Here is a 17,799-nt window from a genome sequence, read left to right as displayed (position 1 = left end):
CAAAAGCCTTTAAAGCGCTCTATGAGAAGGTTTGATTAGTCAATATGGGAAAAACCCCAACCCCCAGGATATTGCTTCTGTTATATTAGGTATAAAACATTATAGATATTCCTTTATTTACAGAACAGTTTGACTAAATACAGCCATTTCACACTCGTATCTGCACTCCAGTGAAGAAAACTCAGTTCAAAAGTAGTTAAAAAATATAACTAAATCTTGCAAGTTTGTGTAATGAGGGTGTTTGCTATGAAAATATTTTCCTAGTGGAAAGAAACTGGATTTTTCAAGCCTTACTTTAAAAGCTGTAAAAGTAGGGGGGTACTTTCCATACTAAAGCAAACAAAAAGGTACTTAATAAACCAACGTGGCACTGGATTTGCCAGGAAGTTCGATTTTCCTGCTTCTCCACAAAGGAATTCTTCATGGTGAAGTCACACCTTTGACTTCAGGTCACCTTTATTGCGCTTAGAACTTCATCCCGACAGCGTCAGGAGTTAGTGTAGCGACTCTCCCCTCCCTCCATCCGGCTTTGTGGTGCTCAGGGTGCTCCAGCCGCCGGCGATTAGCCTGCAACAGGGAAGTGAGTGGTTAATCAGGGTTAGTCGGTGCTGCAGGGATGCGGCTTTGGGAGGAGCACCCAGTTTGTGGCACCTCATCGCCCCGCTGCGGTGACCCATTGTGGGTGCCCCTGTGCCTGTCCCTACCATGGAGCGCCTGGCAGAGGTGCACATGGGTGGGTGCTGCGCAGATGGGGCAGCCGTGACAGCCGGGGGTGCCGGGGGGGATGAGGTGAACCAGGGTCCCCTCTCCGGCCAGGGGACACATGGAGCAGCTCCCAGTGTTGCTGTGCACAAAGGAGAGGTACAGCCGGTCAGTGCAGGGCAGGCAGATGGGACCTTGTGGGCTGTGGAGAGAGCAAAGGGTGAGCTCTGATGGGCTCATATAGAATCACAGACTGGTTTGGGTTGGAGAGGACCTTAAGATCACCCAGTTCCAACCCCTGCTGTGGGCAGGGACACCTTTCACTAAAGCACATGTCAGAAATCACTCCTTGCCAAGCCATACCACACCAGCACCTGGTTCATTACCAGTTTCGAAGGTTGGATCAGATGATCCTTGAGGTCCTTTCCAACCTGGTTCTGATGACCTCAAGGATCATCACCTTTGAACCTGGTTCGAATCAGAACCTGGTTCTATGATTTTGTGGAGCTGACCACAGCTAGAAGCATGAAAAGCACTTGCAGGTGGGTGAACAGAGGGCCTATGGTCTTTTACAGCCCTCGGGCTCTTTGCTGCGCCATCATAGGCCACAGGTGACATGAGGCTGAGCCCCGTGGGGACAGCTGAGGAGCACAAGCTGATTGAGAGACACCCAAGGAAACCAGACAAGCGTCATCCAACTAAACCTCACCCCAGCTTCACCTCACTCTGCCTTGCAAGCAGGCACCACACTTTTGTCCTGATACAGAGCTATAAGCAAGTGGAACCAACGTTTAAACACCTCCAGTGTAAACTAAATGGTCATTTCTTCATTTTCAGTGGTTAACTCTCAGCTTTGAGCACGCTGGGTGCATACCGTGTTGGCCACTGCAGAGGAGGTGCCCACGTTGGCCATACCACCCTCGACTCTCAAACCACACTCACCCCTCGCTCCACACTCACCTCTCATCCTGCTGTTGGGGCTGCTTAGTGGGCACCACAGGGCTGTTATCGCACTGACCCTCATGAGCACGCATCCAGCTTTCACAGATAGGACAGATGTGGTGGCCGCTGTGGAGAACCATTGAGGATGTGCATTGAGTCTCTTCATGGAGACTCAAAAATCCCTGTGAAGTTGGGCATCTCCAGCTCCCCTGGTACTGAGGAACCACCTAGGATTCCAGATCCAGGATGAATACCTGGGATCAGCTCTACCACAAACCTCCTGGCTTTGATAAAACCTGTGTTTCTTTGTCTCTTCTGACATACCCTGCTTCATCAGAGAGCTGGAGCAGCTCTGCTCTGGAGCCAGGCTGAGAGAGCTGGGCTGGGGCAGCCTGGAGAAGAGAAGGCTCCTGAAGGGGAGACCTGAGAGCAGCTCCAGTGCCTAAAGGGGCTGCAGGAAACCTGGAGAGGGGCTTGGGACAAGGGCCTGTAGGGACAGGCCAAGGGGAATGGCTTGAACCTGCCCGAGGGGAGACTGAGCTGAGCTCTTAGGCAGAAGCTCTTCCCCGTGAGGGTGCTGAGGCGCTGGCCCAGGGTGCCCAGAGAAGCTGTGGCTGCCCCATCCCTGGCAGTGTTCAAGGCCAGGTTGGACACAGGGGCTTGGAGCAAGCTGCTCCAGTGGAAGGTGTATTTTTAAGTGGAAGACAAACCTTTCATGGTCCATGAGCTGCTCTGCCTTGCTCTGCTCTGGAACAGCTCCTCCTGTGCCATCACCCCTCCACTCATCCACAGCTTTGGCAGGAGAGCTGGACACAGAGAAAAGAAGAAAACCTGAATCCACCTGAGTGTGTGGCTCTCCAAGAATGAGAACTGCCCTGCAGAACTGGGCTGAAAAGAGCCAAAAGAATTCAAACTGCAAAAGCTGCCCTGTCATAGAATGGTTTTTGTCGGAAGGGACCTTAAAGTTCATCCAGTTCCAACCCCCTGCCACAGGCAGGGACACCTTCCACTACACCACGCATTGACTGTTACAAGCTCTCCCCTGAGCCATGTATCTCTAGCCATGTATCCATGCTTCCTCCCCCCAAGAAGTGCCCTTTCACTCTGGTTTGCTTCACACGGACCCGCGGTACCTCGTGCCTGCTGGGCTCTGGCTCTCCCCATCGCCGATGCTGGTGACCGTGTACGTTCGCGGTGCTGCGGGCTGGGAGCTCAGCCAGCGCTGGCAGGTGGCACAGCCGCGGCGTTCAGGCTCGCTGTGCTGGGACAGGGCAGCGTGGAGCCGCTCCTCGCATGTGGGACACGCGTGGCAACTCGTCGTGTGGCTGCAGGTGGGGAAGACAAGGGGGGAATCCCTCCTGAGGAGCCTTGGGGCAGCACCAAACCCTCCCGTGACACCCTCTTTGGCAGCAGCGCGTTCATTGGATCACAGAATCCCAGCCTGGTTTGGGTTGGAAGGGACCTTAAAGCTCATCCAGTTCCAACCCCCTGCTCTTGAACACTGCCAGGGGCTGTACCACTGCAGACCAGAAATAACACTGGTGGGAGCAGTGGGAATAGTCAGAAGAGCAGCACAAGCTTTTGGACAGATGAACAAGCAAGCCTACCAAAAATAGGAATGCGACGGCACAGGCTGCTTCCCATCAGCCTTTATCTCTGGGTGCATCCCTGGATCTCTTCTGTTCGTCTCCTGCTTTTGTAAATGCATATTGAAAGAGCTGAAGAGACAAAAAGGAGAAATACACACCATAAAAAGCAACTTAGCAACATGGAAAGATCGTTCTAACCATGCACACATCTACTGAAGGCAATGGCCACCACTCAGAGCTTCAAAGGAAATATCCTTAGGGAAAGTTATGATTTATATGGGGCAGCTTAGGCTCACTTACTGGGTTTTATTGTCTTTCTGTCTCTTGATGACCCCAATGAGAATTCCAAGGACTACTGCAGGGCCTAATAAATAAAGAAGGAAACCAGAACAAAACAATACAGAACAAATGCACTGAGAAACTGGTGTGAAATTTCAGTGAGATCCCACAGTTTGGTAAAAGACTGGCAGCAAAATTCCCTGGGATTCCATGCCCAGAGGCCACCCCTCAGCCAGGATAACACCAAACCCCTCCTGTGTCTGAACAGAAACCACAGCTCCATGCGGTGCCATGCTGGGCTTGTGGAGGGTGTGATCCTTTTATAAACCACCTCCTAATTCCTTCCTATTTTAAACATGCTTACCACTTTTAGCGCTTGATCTCTTTTGCAACAAGGATGCTCCAAGCTCCTCTAATCTCTTATCTTTCAACGTCTGCCAAGGCTTTCTAAAGCAGCTTTATCCATTCAAGAGTGGCAGGATGTACAGGTTTTGGTTTGCGTCTCACACTGGCTTCTTTGGCTCCTTTCATGTCATCCTCAATTGATGCAATGTTTTATACTAAGACACAATCGAGCCGATGCTGCTGCATTAGATGATCTGAAGGTCCTTTCCAACCTGAACTATTCTATGATTCTATTACCTAATGGCAAACCCCCCCCCCCAAATCCTGACCAGAGTCTCTCAGTGCTAAGGAAATGAATAAACCAAAACCACTGACTCCAAGGATTGAACAACAAATAACAGCGTTGGGTTAGAGAAGTGTATTTTCAGTTTTAAACTACTTACCAATGCAACTGGGGATGAGGACACTTGCTAGAGAAAAAACCAATGACACTGATGTCAATAAAATGAAGCCAACAACACAGCTAACTAAACAGGGGGGGCCTGAATTCTTGCTCACAGAATGATGTTCTTCAAACCCAGAAAACCACAGCACTGCTGAGATGACAAAGTGCTCTAAACCCATCTGTCATTAACTGCACTTATCATTATGCTCCTCTTGAGTCCCTCACCCCACTGCTGGAGCTGAGGTCCATAGCTCCAGGCTACCTCCACCCTCATCAACAGCCAGGTACAGCCAAGATAACATCAGTGGGCTCTACTGAAATATTTGGCTGCATGGAAGGAGATCCAAGCATCCAAATCCAACCCCGCATCACGTCAGCCAAGGGGTCATGCCATTGAGATCAGAGAGAGAAGGGGATCAGACCAGGGAATAAGCCTGTGCAGCCCCCTTAGAAACTGGAAGATGGACCCACCAAAGCAACAAAGGCAGCAACAACAGTGTGTGGAGTTACAGGAACCTGATGTGGGTGCAGGTAGTGCAATTAAAAGGTCTCTGAGGCAGAAAGCCTCTCCTGGACTCTTACCTAGCCAGTGGGGATTCTCTGCTGTCTTCTCTTCCGAGGCTTTGGTTTGGTTCGCTGCTGCCATCGTGCTAACTGAAGAGAGAAACAAAGAAAGGAAAACCAGTCAAAATTGTATTTTATATAAATCCTCCATTTATATATGATATAGAGAATACTTCAGATGTGTCACATATAGAATTTATTATGGGCAGGTGACTTGTGTATCTGTGGCTATGACAGCAAGGGCTGTAGAAGAGTCACCTGGGACCTCTTGGTGACAATACAGCTGTAGGACAGAGGGGCATCTGCTGCCCTGTTGGGCTTTACAGCCTGGTTAACTGCACAGCAAGAACAGGATGGTTATCTAGCCATGCTTACCCCTGCATTCCGGAGGAGGCATGCTCCAGACACCATTGACCCCATCCTCTGTTGTACAATGAAGAGTCTCATCCCCCACAAGCTGGAGCCCAGGGTCGCACGTGTACGTCACGACTGAGCTGTATGTGAACTCCTCTGTCCCACTGCTGTTGTGCATCCCATTGGAAATAGCTGGAGGCGGAGGACAAGAAATAGCTGGGGGGAAAGAAAACAGTGACCATGGGATGCTTTTCTCCACAATGTGAGGAGAGGAAAACCCAAGGGCTGCTTGCACATGGGCTGCAATGGAGGGGAGCAGGAGCAGGAGCGCTGTTCCCACTCTCAGCACGGTTACTTTGCAGCCCCTCCTGACCTGCTGTCCTGTGTACATCAGGCAGCGCAGCTTGCAGGGACACCAGCCCTGCTGGGTTCCTCCTTTCTGTCAGTCTTTCACACGCAAAAGGGAAGAGTGATGATGGAATCATACAGTCCCAGACTGGTTTGGGTTGGAAGTGACCTTAAAGCTCATCCAGTTCGGAGCCCCTGCCATGGGAAGGGACACTTTCCACTAGAGCAGCATCAAGGCTGGTCCCTGCTGTCACCACACCAGAGACACTGACCTGACCTCACACGGTACAACCAACACATGGTTCAGTATTTCAAGTGCTGGAAAGCTTCACTTACCCTGGCAAGCTGGAATTTGGCTCCAGGCAACATCCCCTTCCCTTATGGAACACCGGACAACAGGTGACTCTCCCTTTAATGTATACCTGCAAAAGGCACATCCCCAAATCAGCTTGTTGGCAGCACCCAAGAATGTGTCGTGTCTCCCCTAGAGGTGCTTAGGACTCAATAGGCAGAGCCCCCTTAGGAGCTCAATAGGCAGAGCCCCATGTCCCGGCACGCACACAGGGTGATGGGAATGGAGGGTCTTCACACTCACCCATGGTTACAAACTACATCTGCTCTTGCACCCAGCAGCTGACCATTGGTAATGACTTTGCCATGTTCTGGATTTGCTGGAATACCACAGGATTTCCCTAAAAAAGAGTGCGATTATCCCAATGTCATCTCGAAACAGAGTCCATCCCCCAGTGGGCAATAGCCAGTTCACACACAGAGCTGAGGGGGTTGGTTATTCCAAGTCTGTGCACAACAAGGGTGCTGGGTGCTATCCCACAGAGCTAGCACCCCACCCCATACACAAGTCACCTATTCATACACTTCAGCCCTCCATGACTGGTCAGTTAATTGACATAGAGTTACACCAGTGATTCCTTACTACACATGCTCAGGGAAGGGCCTTTTAACCTGGACAGGGACCTTTTGACCTATAGGCATGATTTTCAGTATTATACTGAGGCTATAATGGGGATAGTTCCCCTAAAGGACACTCTAATCCCATTATACTGACACATCAGAGTCATATCTTGACAATGTCCATGTGTCTTCAAGATGTACCAGGCTTCAAGGATAGTTTTTCCTGACTGGAGATTCCTTAGGCTTGTTTCTTAATCTGCCTACACAAAGCCTCCTCCCTGGTTATCAGTTCTCTTTGTTAGGCAGTGTTGTTTCCAGGTTACCCTGACCTTTTGGGAAGCTCTTGTATCTCTTCAGGCTTTTCCACAGTAAAGTGTCAACTTTATGTGTCCACATAAGTCCCAGTTTTTTAACTATATACCTATAATGCTTAAGAAACTGCAAGGAAGGGGGAAAACCCACAGACATCACAGTATGGCAACGTCAAACCAGGCATCCGGTGGTGTTTCATGCCAATCATCATCAAAAGGAAGCAATCCTAAAACACAAATCAGACGTCGCACTTGGAACGCAGCACTGCGGACGCAGCCGGGGAAGGATGCTGAAGCAAAGGGAATGACACAGGGACACTCACTCTGACACAGCTGAGGAACCTCTGACCATGTTAAGTCGTCAAGACACGTGCTGGTGGGGAGCTGGTCTGTGGTGTTCCTGTAGCCTGGGCGGCAGCCGTACTTCACTGTGGTACCAACACCATAGAAATTCCGGGTTTCATCTTGTTGTGATACTTTAGCAAAAAGCACCCGGGGTGGGCTGGGGCAGCTGCCTGGGAATGACAATGACACCCTGAGCGTGCAGTTAGCAAGCAAAGGTAGCAGTGTTCTGCGCTCGTAGAATCGTGTGGTGGTTTGGGTTGGAAGGGACCCTAAAGCTCATCCAATTCCAACCCCTGCCACGGGCAGGGACCCCTTCCACTGGAGCAGCTTGCTCCAAGCCCCTGTGTCCAACCTGGCCTTGAGCACTGCCAGGGATGGGGCAACCGGTTACTGGCAACCTCCTTTGCCAGCTTCACCACTGAAGCATTTAAGGTGGGAAGAGCAGCCAGTTCTTCCCACCAGTGCCAAGCCTTCCCCTGAGCTAACCCTTGTGACAGCGGTGCCAGCCTCTCCCCTCATCCCTCTGCTTCCACAAGCCAACAACCTGCTTTTATTGCCTCATGAGCACCAGCACATGGCTCCAACAACCTAAGCAGGGTTGGGAAAAAGGGTCAGCTCTGCTGAGCAACTTCATCGTGCATCACTTTGGGTGAGGAAACCCTTGAGGCTGCAGTTGCTAAAGCAGTAAATGCTTTCACAAGCAGTGGATGCTTTCACAAGCAGGGTTCCCCTCTAAGCAACTCTTTCCATAGAAAGTGAAATACTTACGCCCACAGAACTCCGGGAGGTTGGACCACTGGGAGGTGGCAAGGCACTGTATGGTATCCGAGAGCAAGGGGCGCTTTGTGTAACCCGCACGGCATCTGTACGTTACCATGGAGCCAACGCTGAAGCTTTGCTGGTGTTGAGAGTCCTCCGGGGGCTCTGCATTGCTTATGGTTGGCAGTGGCCCACAGTCACCTGGAGTAAAATAAACCCGGATTTAGTGCGGTGTCTGCTGCTGGTGTGAGTACCAGGGGCAGGGCACAGCACGGGTGTGGGACATGCAGAGTCTGCAGGACAGCGCAGCACATGCACCCCTGACATGCACCCGCAGTAGAGCAGAGCATGGAGCGCATGGAGCACACAGACACATGGACAACACACGTGTACAGGACACACACACCCAAACGAAACACATGCAGCCACGATGCACATCCACAACATGCGCCTACAGTAGCGCAGCACACATGGAGCACATAGAGCACGTATGTGCATAGGGCAGAGCACGCACTGCACGGAGCACACACATGCATGGGGGTGCACGCACCCACATGGAGCACACAAACCCCGCAACACACACCCACAGTGGAACACAGCACGTGTGGAGCACATGGAGCACATACACTCACGGGGCACACACACGGAATACCAACTCTCACCCTCCACCACCTCCCGTCCCCGTGTACTCACCCCACGCCGCGGGCAGCAGCAGCAGCAGCGGCAGCAGCAGTTCGGGCCGCAGCGGGTGGGAGCGGCCGGAGCCCATCACCGCCGCGGCGCGCCGGGACCAGGACCCAAGCGGAGAGGAGCAGCGGGTGCGCAGCCGGGAGCGGCCCCCGCAGGGCGGGGAGCGGGGCCCCTCCCGGAACAGCTGAGAGAGGGAGGGAGGGAGGGAAGGGACGGGAAGGGAAGGGAGATGCTGCAGCCGCCAAAGGTCGGGCAGCGCAGCTCGCTGTGGTACCACCGTGCAGCCCCTCTCCTGCACACGCTTTCATAGCGAAAGACAAGCAGGGGATGGCCTGTGGGACGCAAGGTAAGGAGCAAAGGGATCTGTGCGTACCTGGGATGCAGCTGGGCACCCGTGGGTACCATCTGCCGCTGGCCAGGCACCGCACGGTGCTGGTGGCACCCAGGGGCATGTAGCCGGGGTCGCACTTGAGCTTGGCTGTGCTGCCCGAGGTGAAGTTCTGTGCAGGTTCCAGCTGTCCATGGGTGATGTCCGGGACGGGGCACTGAGCCTCTGTGGGTCACCAGCTCCCAAACCATTTCCAAGCATCACCTGCCTGTCCCTAGGAAGAGGCTTCCTGGAAGTGAGGTTTTTCTGCAAGAAGAGAGAGGAGAAGGGAGCTTTCCTCTGGTTCAAGGGATGCGCAGGGGACCAGAGGGCTGTAAACCAGCTCCACTTTGAAGCTGCTGATTGAGCTGCTTCTCTAACACCCATGCATAGAACAAGGCAGCCTTTCCACTGTCACTCTCCCAGTTAGACATGCGCTCCTCACATGGGAGGAAAGGCTCAGGGATGTCCTCAGGCCCAGCCAGGCACAGGAGCACTTTGCTCAGCTCCATGCCTGCATTGGGAAGCTGCTCTGGGCTCCCTGCCCTCCACAGGGATTGCGGGAAGAGCCAAAGGAAAGGTTGTGGCTGTGTTTGCTGCCCTGTCCCGCTCTGATGAGCAGCGCTGCTGCTAAGGGGGATGTGTCACCCCACCCCGAAGAAAGGGCAGCCGGCAGCAGCCCATCTGCCTCCCTCTGCCTTTGTTATCCAGGAAACGCTGGTGTTTCCACTGGAAAGCTCCATCATTTTATTTTAGTTTACTTCCCCCACTTGATTTCCCTTTCCAATACAATTTAAGCTCCAAGCATACATAACAAAAGCACCTGCAACGAGGCCAAGAGATGTTTTCATGAGGGAGGAGTCAAGCAGCTGAATAACATATTCCTTCCAAACACTTCCTTGTGACCACACTGACAGATCACATGGAGATGTCTTGGCCACATAATTTACAGGTCACTGGTCACTGAGCTGGGATGGTGGCTGCATAATACAACAGGAGGTTGCTAAGAGGAAAAAGAAGGTGTTAAATGCAGGGGAATTCTCTTGTAAGAGCTGTCAGCAATGACCTCAGCAAGGGAGGGCAAGATATGCACAAGTATTTGGCAAAGAGCTCCTGTAACGCTTGAGTTCCAGGGAGTGGCTGTGTTCTGCCGTGCTCAGAACCAACCGCTCGAGGTTCAACCCAGTGGAGTCCCCTCAGCAGAGCTCAGATGAACCCCTTGAACCAGGCTGTTTTCCTACCTGAGGCCATGCAGGAGCATCTCCACCTGCCCAAACCATCAGGCTCAGCCCAGCCCATCCTCCTGCCCCCATTTACTGCCCCATTTTCACCAGTAATGGCCCAAGCACTGGAAGCTCCTGCTCTGGAGCTGCCCCAGCAGCTGAGCCCTGCGATAGCGGCTCTGCCCTGCTCAGTTGGAGCCAGCAAGGGCCTCTTGCTTTATCTTGCCCTGCCATCCCTTCCCTGTGCTGCAGAAATCAGGCCGAGCAGATGGTGACGGCAGAAGCGACAGCACAGAGAGGAGCCTGACCCGTACTGCTCTGTGTGCGCTCACACTGCGAGGCTTGGACCTGGAGCAACACGAGCTTTCCAGCAAAACCAGGGCTGAGCTGCTGGAGTTGCTCTTGGCTTTCCACAGACCTCGGCTCCTTTCCATCCTTGGGCAGGGCAGCAGCCCACAGCTCCCAGAGCCTTCCTGGGGATGTCCCTGGGTCTACCCGGGCTGAGTAGGGTTAAGGCAGGTATGCCTTACTGGTAACATCACTTACCAGAAACACGTTCCCAAACGTTCCTGCACGGATTTTCTTTCTTTTTATAAAGGAACCAAGTTAAATTTGCGTAGGAGGCCTTTTAGGAAAGAAACAGGAGTGCTGATAAAGAACCCCAAATCTGAACATTGCCAACACGTATCTAAAAGCTGATACCTTCTGAAAACAGCATTAACTATGGAAAGGGAAGAGCAGGCAGCTGAATTCACAGGCTACCCTTTATAAGCAATTACCATTTATTACTAAATGCAAGTAAAATCCCATTAAGACTTTGGGAGCTTTAATGTTCAGTGTAGAGCACAGGCAGTAACCGGCCAGCAGCATAAACCTGCCATTTCCAGGTTCTCTCTTGCAGTGTGACAACACAGGAGGGTGTATTTAGCAGTTCCTTCTCAGTGTCTGTGAGGAGTCCCTGTGCTCACAGCCTGCAGTGTTGCAGAGGGGCCTTCCTCCCTCGGGAAAGCAGAATTGGCTTCTTTTGGGCTGATAGATACCCAGTGGCTGTTATCTTTCATGTCTGAATAGAAACTGCAGAGCACTTGGGTCTGATACAGAAAACACTTTAGCTAAAGAAAGTGCTTGAAGTATGGAAAGTACGAAGATCACCATTCGATTTAGCATGTAAAATACTGTGGTTTCCTAACAGAAATGAGCTCCTAACTTTGCAGGAGGGGGTAGTCAGTACTTGGCCTTCAGCACAACCTTGCATGGGTGTATCTGCAACTGGAGCGTGCTACAGCCAGAAATTCCTGGGCAGCGAAGGGAGCAGCTCATCCTGGCTGACTGCTGTGGGTCTGTTACAGCCTGTCCTGTGCACTGGTATTTGTGGTGTTGCCTGCGAGCAAGGAGATCTGCAGGGGTGGAAACACTGGGTTGGACTGGTTGAGATGTAACCGAGCTCCACCAGAACCTCTGCAGAAGGCTGAGGGGTTCCTGAGAGTCTGCAGCTTCCCAGCCTGAAGGAAAGGCTGGTAAGATCCATAGGGAATCCTGCCTGGATTCAGGATGTTGCTGGAAGTTGCTGGAAGAGAGAAAAGGTCAGCTGGGAGAAGCAGTGATGGGAATTGGCAAGCTCTTGTGTAAGTGATTTTCAACCAATTTCTTGGGACATTAAAACCTAACCATCATTTAAAAGGTACCTTCCAATGGGTGTTTTGTCTTGATCGTTATCACTTCCATCTACACGCCTGTAGTCCTCTCCCAGACACCATTCCCAACACTCACCCTTTTTATGGGTACAAGGATCCTTTGCACCGGATCGGAAATCTGTTGTAGCAACACTTCTGCCACTTCCAGCTTCTCCGGGCTGCCCATGACCTCACTGGTGTGGAACAAGGTCTGTGTTAGTACATTGCCTCTTGCTGCTGAACAAGGAGAGAAGTCCCAACACTCTTAAGGCCACGTGGGCCAAAGTTACCTCTTGCTTTTCAATATGGCAGAAACTGAGTTAAACCAGATCTGTGATAAGATGAGGGCAAGGAAAAAACTGATAAAATGCATTTTATACAAAGCAAAGCTTTGTAAAAGGAGGTCGTTGCAGTTAAATCTCATAGAAGGCAAGAACACAACAAAAAAGCAATCACTTACTTCCACAAAACGATGCAACTTTAGACCACTTTAGGTTCTCAAAGCAGCCAGCTTGGGGGAGGATGCCAGAGATCCCCATGTACTTCGGAGGACACATGGATCCTTGGCTGGTCCAAGGAGAATGGTAGGTTTTGGTTTTGTACAAAGGAACAACGAATCTGAATGGGGAGGTAGCACAGCTCCTGGACACTGAAGAGGAACATGGGGGAAATGGCAATTCCAGGTATAGGAGTAACCAGGGAGTTTCACTGATGAGTTCCCCTGAACCCCAGTGATCCTACAGGGACTGACCTGGTGTCTTGGAGAAAGAAGAAGAATGCGAGTAAGGGATGGTATTTTGGAGTGACTTTTTATAAAGGCTGAGCTTCATTTCCCATTTCGAAGCCTTCTTCTTAGCTGGGTGGATGCCTTTTTGTTGGGAACCTGAAAGAATGAAAACCATGGCGTGAAATGGCTTAAATGTGATCAAGGAGCAAATTCAGCTGGGAAACGTGGGTCTTGATTCAATGTAGATCATTCCAACTCACTCTGGGGAGGAGGACTCCTTTCCGTTTCTTTTACTGCAAGTTTGGCAGGTAGCTTTTTCTCTAGGGTATAAAGAGTAAGCATCGCTTAAAAGCACCGCACCTTTCTTACACAGACCATTCCCTACTCACCTCAGCGCTGCTTTTTTTCCTCTTTCAGACTGCAGTATGACTTACACCTGGCATACCCTGTACTAAGCAATCACAGTATTTTAAGCTGGTGCATCCTAAATACTGAATTCACAATAAATACTAAACTCAGATGAAACCACCTTTGCACGCTGGCACAGCTCTGCTCCAGACTCCCTTTGTTTTGTCCATACTGGTACAACGGATGCTCCCATTCCCAACGAGCTGGAAGCCAGAGTCACAGCTGTAAGTCACGGTGGAGTTATAAGCAAAGGTTTTTAGACCTTCACCATCATGTTTTCCATTGCTAATGTGAGGAGGTGAAGAGCAGGTAATTACTGCAGGGAAAAAGGGCAACATGAGCATTGCTAAAAGGTTCAGTAATAATGAAAATGCAAAAGGTTTCTTGAGTCCATCTAAACCTCAAAGACAATAAACTTCCAGGCAACTGAAGAGAGGGAAAAACTAGCATTGGGATCTGTCTTGATTCGCTCTCTTTTTGTTCTTTCTGTTGTCACATCTTTCTCCTTCTCCATTCCCAGGGTCCCAGAACATCAACAAACCACTTGCAATGCCCTGGCTGTGATTCCTGCAAGCCTCATCCCTTCAACTTCACTGCAGCCTTAAGTCATGAGAAAATAGGTTGAACTTGTGGGAACAAAGCTGCTGAAACCCAGTGTCAGCAGCACAATGGGGATTTCTCAGCTGTGGTGGTGGAGCTGCCACATAACATAACAAAAACAACGTATGAAGACAGGCTTAGCCTGGACATTAGGATCTACTGGAGCAAAGTCAGAAATAAGGGTGGATTAATCTTACATTCACAAGTTGGAAGCGTACTCCATGCAACATCGTTTCCTTTAAGCTGACACTGGATGAAATGACTCCCGTTTAATCTGTACCTAAGTGAAAATACACAAGAAAGGAAACATTGGTGTAACTATTCAGAAACAGAGAACACAGTTTTTTCCCGTTACCCTTCTGATCAGAAATGGAGAAAAGGCAAATTCAAAGCAAGCAGATGTGCACACTGATACACACACTGATAACAGGAGAGCTCCTTCACCTTGCTCTCTGCCGGAATCCTTGTTCATCTGGTTTTTAGGTGATTCTCTGCTTTGAGAGTGAGCACTTTCCATTGCAAGGATGGGAGCATGTGCTGAATCCTAGAATGGTTTGGGTTGGAAGGGACCTTAAAGCTCCTCCAGCTCCAACCCCTGCCACAGGCAGGGACCCCTTCCACTGGAGCAGCTTGCTCCAAGCCCCTGTGTCCAACCTGGCCTTGAGCACTGCAGGGATGGGGGATGTGAATGCCAGGCAGCACTGAGGTTAGCCATGGATCCCCACACGGGCTCGGGTTTGCTGAATCAGGAACTATTTCTCCCTGTCTGCTTCCTGGCGGAGAACAGCGCTGGGGTTGAGGCTGCTGGCATCCAGCGCCGTTCCCACGCCACTGCCACCCACTGGGATGAGGGGCTGAGGTGAGGAGCTCCCCCATGAGCTCCTGCAGCATCTCTAAAGGCTGGGACTCACCCCCAGCTACCGCTCCACACCCCAGCAGTGCTGCAGTACCCGGTGTGCTGGATCTGCTGAAAGCCCTGCCGTGGTGGAGGAGGGCAGGCTCCCCGCAGCCTCCAGTGCTGCCTCCTCCCTGGCACCTTGCTTTTGGGTTGTAAAGGTGTAGCTGTTCTGCTAAGGGTCTGCCAGGAAAGCCAACAACAGCATCAACTATTCAACAGCAGGGACCAGTGAGGGGCAGCGAGGATCTCTGTGTCATTTGGGATGATTGGCTTCCTGGAAGCTCAATACATCTTGTTCTGACAGCACCAGCACCTTTCCCAGCCTCTGATTTACATCCTTCTGCTCAAAAAGAATCACCATTTGGGCATGATTGATAGTATCTGGTCTTGCTTATACGGATAGCGTTATTCCTCCACCTTGATGTGATATTTCCAAAGATCAGCTGAGTTGCAGAAGGGTGGGAATACTGTCATTTCCCCAGCATCCATCCTAAGGGAATATGTGGAGGAAAAACCCCTGTGTTACATTTGAGGCAGCTGTAAAAACTGGCAGAACGAGCCAGATGCTACCAGCTAATTCCTGCTAGGGAGAGAGGAATACAAGTTGGGGATGCAGGAGCTTACTTTTGCATGTCAGTGTTCTGCAAGTGGCGCTGATTGAAAGCAGGCAGAAAGTGTGAGTCAGCTCAGGGAGTGATGGAAAGAGCGCTTCACTGCAGTCTTCTGGACATCACTGACCTTTAAACGTTCCAACATAACCCCTTTTTGTTCCATATATCTCAAATAGGTTAAGCTGAAATGTTCAAGGCCAAGTTGGATGGGGCTTGAAGCAACCTGCTCCAGTGGAAGGTGTCCCTGCCCATGGCAGGGGGTTGGAGCTGGATGAGCTTTAAGGTCCCTTCAACCCAAACCAGCCTGTGATTCTGTGAAATATTCAAAGTAACTTGTTTTGTGTGCAGTTATAACTGAATGTACAACCAGCCCTGTTGGGGTTGATGTACTGGGGCAGTTCAATCTCCTCTGCATGCCACCTGATAGAAAAGGCAGCCACAGATTCAAACCCAGTCCCTTCCCTTCAGCTGTGTTCTATTCCTTCCCAGCCCAAAGATGCAACTCAAGCGGGGAAAGCAGCCCCATGCTCTGCACTCTGAGCAACACCACAGGAGTGATACACAGTGAAACAGCATCCTAGCATCACTGCACTGGACTAGAGCTTGTATTCCAGCAGCAGCGTGTGGGAACTTAGGACATTGCCCTGGGACTCACCCATCTTCACAGAACACGTTCACTCTGGCACCGAACCGCAGGTCTGTCAGTGTGACCATCCTGCCCCCAGGCAGTGCTCCTGGGTCCCCACAGGATTTCCCTGCCGGAGAATGAGGCTGGCGTTAGCAGAACACACAATGATGCATAATTCCTGAGTAAGGAACAGACTCAGAGGGTTATACCCAATGGTACCAGTGTTTTACTTCACAAGCATCTTGCAGGAGGGCAGAGGAGGCTGTTTGCGGAGGTATTCCCACCTCCATGGATTAGCAGTAAGTTACTGAGCTGTGAAAGAGGTGGTGCTGCCACACCATCAGTCTTAATATTACATGGATTTCACCAAGAGACACGTTTTGTCTTCATTTTGAAGTGCAACACAACAACTGCAATTCGGCACCTGTCCTGTGCATAAACCACAGCCAGATAGAACCGTATGGAGCAGAGCAGAGATACTCACTCCTGCACAGCTCAGCAGCTTCTGACCACTCCAGGTTTTCAAGGCAAGTGCTGGTGGGGAAGCTTTCCGAGGTGTTCTCATAGCCGGGGCGGCAGACGTAGCTCACGTTGCTCCCAACAGGAAAGAAGTTGATCCTCTCATCCACCTTGGAGAGGGCAGCAAACCTCAGCCTTGTCGGGGCAGCGCAGCTCCCTGGCAGTCAAGGAGACCTGACCTGAAAGAGCTGCCCTTGGGGAAGCATGCAGAATAAACCTCGGCATTGCAGAACTGCTCTTGCTATGGTGCTTTTGGAAAGCTCCTCATGTTCAGCGCAGGTTATGCACAGTTTCTTACCAGGCTGCTATTCTGCTGAATGCACCTCTGGCAAAACAAGGATGGAGATGTGATAACGGCACAGGCAAAGCTGTTAGTAGGAAATAAGGCATCACAGCCTTTGCAGCCTCTGACACCCATGGTTTGGGAGGTGCAGGAGCATCCTGGGCTCCAGCCACCATCCAACTGACCCCATCACCGACCAGCATGGATCCTGCACCCATCAGCAAACAGCAGCCATGGGAAGTGGGTCTGTACCTTGCCAGGGGTGGTGATGCCTTTGCAGAGCAGCCACTGTAAGGGGCAGAAGCGTGAAGCCAAGCAAGAGGCTCTTTGGAGCTGGGTCTCAGAGAAAGGAGGTATTTACGGCCGCAGGGCTCGGGCAGTGTGGACCAGCGTGCGCCGGGCAGGCACTTCACCATGTCTGATCTCCCAGGGATTTTGATGGTGCCTTCAATGCACGTGTACGTCACGCTGGATCCAATAGGGAAGCTGATGGTGTGCTTATCGCTGGATGGCCTGGAATAGGTCATGGGAGGTGGGGGCCCACAGGCACCTGCGGGAGGAGAAGACCACTTTGGGTGAGGCCTCCACTCCCTGGCCCCTTCCCCAGCCCCACTGAGCATCCCAGCTCCTGGGCTGGCCCAGGCTTCTTCTGCAGGCAAAGGCACCAGGCAGGACTGCATCCATGAGAGCATCAAGCAGTGGGTCCCCCCAGGCTTGGGGATGATGGCAGCATCACCCACCCCAGCCCCGAGCAGCAAGGTGGGATCCGGACAGGTCTCACTGGTCCTCCCCATGCACCCCACGCTCCTGTACTCACCATGAGCCACAGGCATGCCCAGGAGCCCCAGCAAGGGCAGGAGCAGCATGGAGTGGGCAGATGCCCATGCACCAGCGGATGCCCTGCAGGTCAGGGTGCCTGGGTGCTTCCACCATCCTGGTTCTCCAGACTTCATTGCAGTGATTTCTGTGCTCCTCTGTCAAGCACTGTTAGCTCCAAGGGGCTGTTTCTGAAGCTGGGAGGAGATGCAGCCCAGCAGACCCAGCCAAGCCGCTGCTACAGTGGAAACCTTTCCAGAGCACTCAGGGAGCTAGCTCTGAGTCAGGGACAGGGAGAGCAGCCAAGGGTGGCGGACAACTGTCATCCACAGCTCGGGTGATGCCTCTGGTCCTCCTGCCTCACCATAAGGGATGGGAGGATAACTCAACCCTTTCATTTGACTTGAGCCTGGCTGTAAGCACTAGTTTTTACCAAACCCAAATGCGACCAGAGCAGAAAA

The 17,799-nt window shown here is 51.6% G+C and overlaps 2 protein-coding genes across 9 annotated transcripts; both read right to left on the bottom strand.

Moving 5' to 3' along the window:
- Positions 1–92: 92 nt before the first annotated feature.
- LOC308229206 (uncharacterized protein) lies at positions 93–10,329 on the bottom strand. Of its 8 annotated transcripts, XM_080633094.1 has the most exons (18): positions 10,194–10,329; positions 9,776–9,955; positions 8,959–9,219; positions 8,589–8,769; positions 7,905–8,096; positions 7,115–7,306; positions 6,164–6,260; positions 5,905–5,990; positions 5,242–5,436; positions 4,885–4,956; positions 4,301–4,327; positions 3,534–3,597; positions 3,252–3,362; positions 2,778–2,969; positions 2,355–2,450; positions 1,663–1,770; positions 705–904; positions 93–567 (listed from the first exon to the last, which is right to left on the bottom strand). In XM_080633094.1, the coding sequence occupies exons 3-18, from the start codon at positions 9,172–9,174 to the stop codon at positions 563–565; spliced, it is 2,034 nt and encodes a 677-aa protein (XP_080489220.1). In that variant the 5' UTR covers positions 9,175–9,219; positions 9,776–9,955; positions 10,194–10,329; the 3' UTR covers positions 93–562. The 8 variants fall into 8 exon arrangements, with proteins under 8 accessions (XP_080489220.1, XP_080489221.1, XP_080489223.1 ...); XM_080633095.1 differs by lacking the exon at positions 8,589–8,769; XM_080633097.1 differs by lacking the exon at positions 8,589–8,769 and having other exon boundaries at positions 7,115–7,302.
- A 1,621-nt stretch (positions 10,330–11,950) lies between these two features.
- On the bottom strand, positions 11,951–17,797 carry LOC308229097 (complement decay-accelerating factor-like; the record flags this gene model as incomplete). The annotated part of the gene is made up of 10 exons (XM_080632909.1): positions 17,340–17,797; positions 16,884–17,072; positions 16,205–16,396; positions 15,748–15,847; positions 13,781–13,863; positions 13,105–13,299; positions 12,836–12,895; positions 12,600–12,731; positions 12,309–12,497; positions 11,951–12,042 (listed from the first exon to the last, which is right to left on the bottom strand). Exons 1-10 carry the CDS (start codon positions 17,473–17,475, stop codon positions 11,951–11,953), a joined length of 1,368 nt encoding a protein of 455 aa, XP_080489035.1. The 5' UTR covers positions 17,476–17,797.
- Positions 17,798–17,799: the final 2 nt, after the last annotated feature.

This window comes from Psittacula echo, assembly GCF_963264785.1.
Source record: "Psittacula echo genome assembly, chromosome: 22".
Lineage (NCBI taxonomy): Eukaryota > Metazoa > Chordata > Aves > Psittaciformes > Psittacidae > Psittacula > Psittacula echo.
Note: the sequence above shows the minus strand (reverse complement) of the source record. Positions and strands in the feature narration are given on the sequence as shown.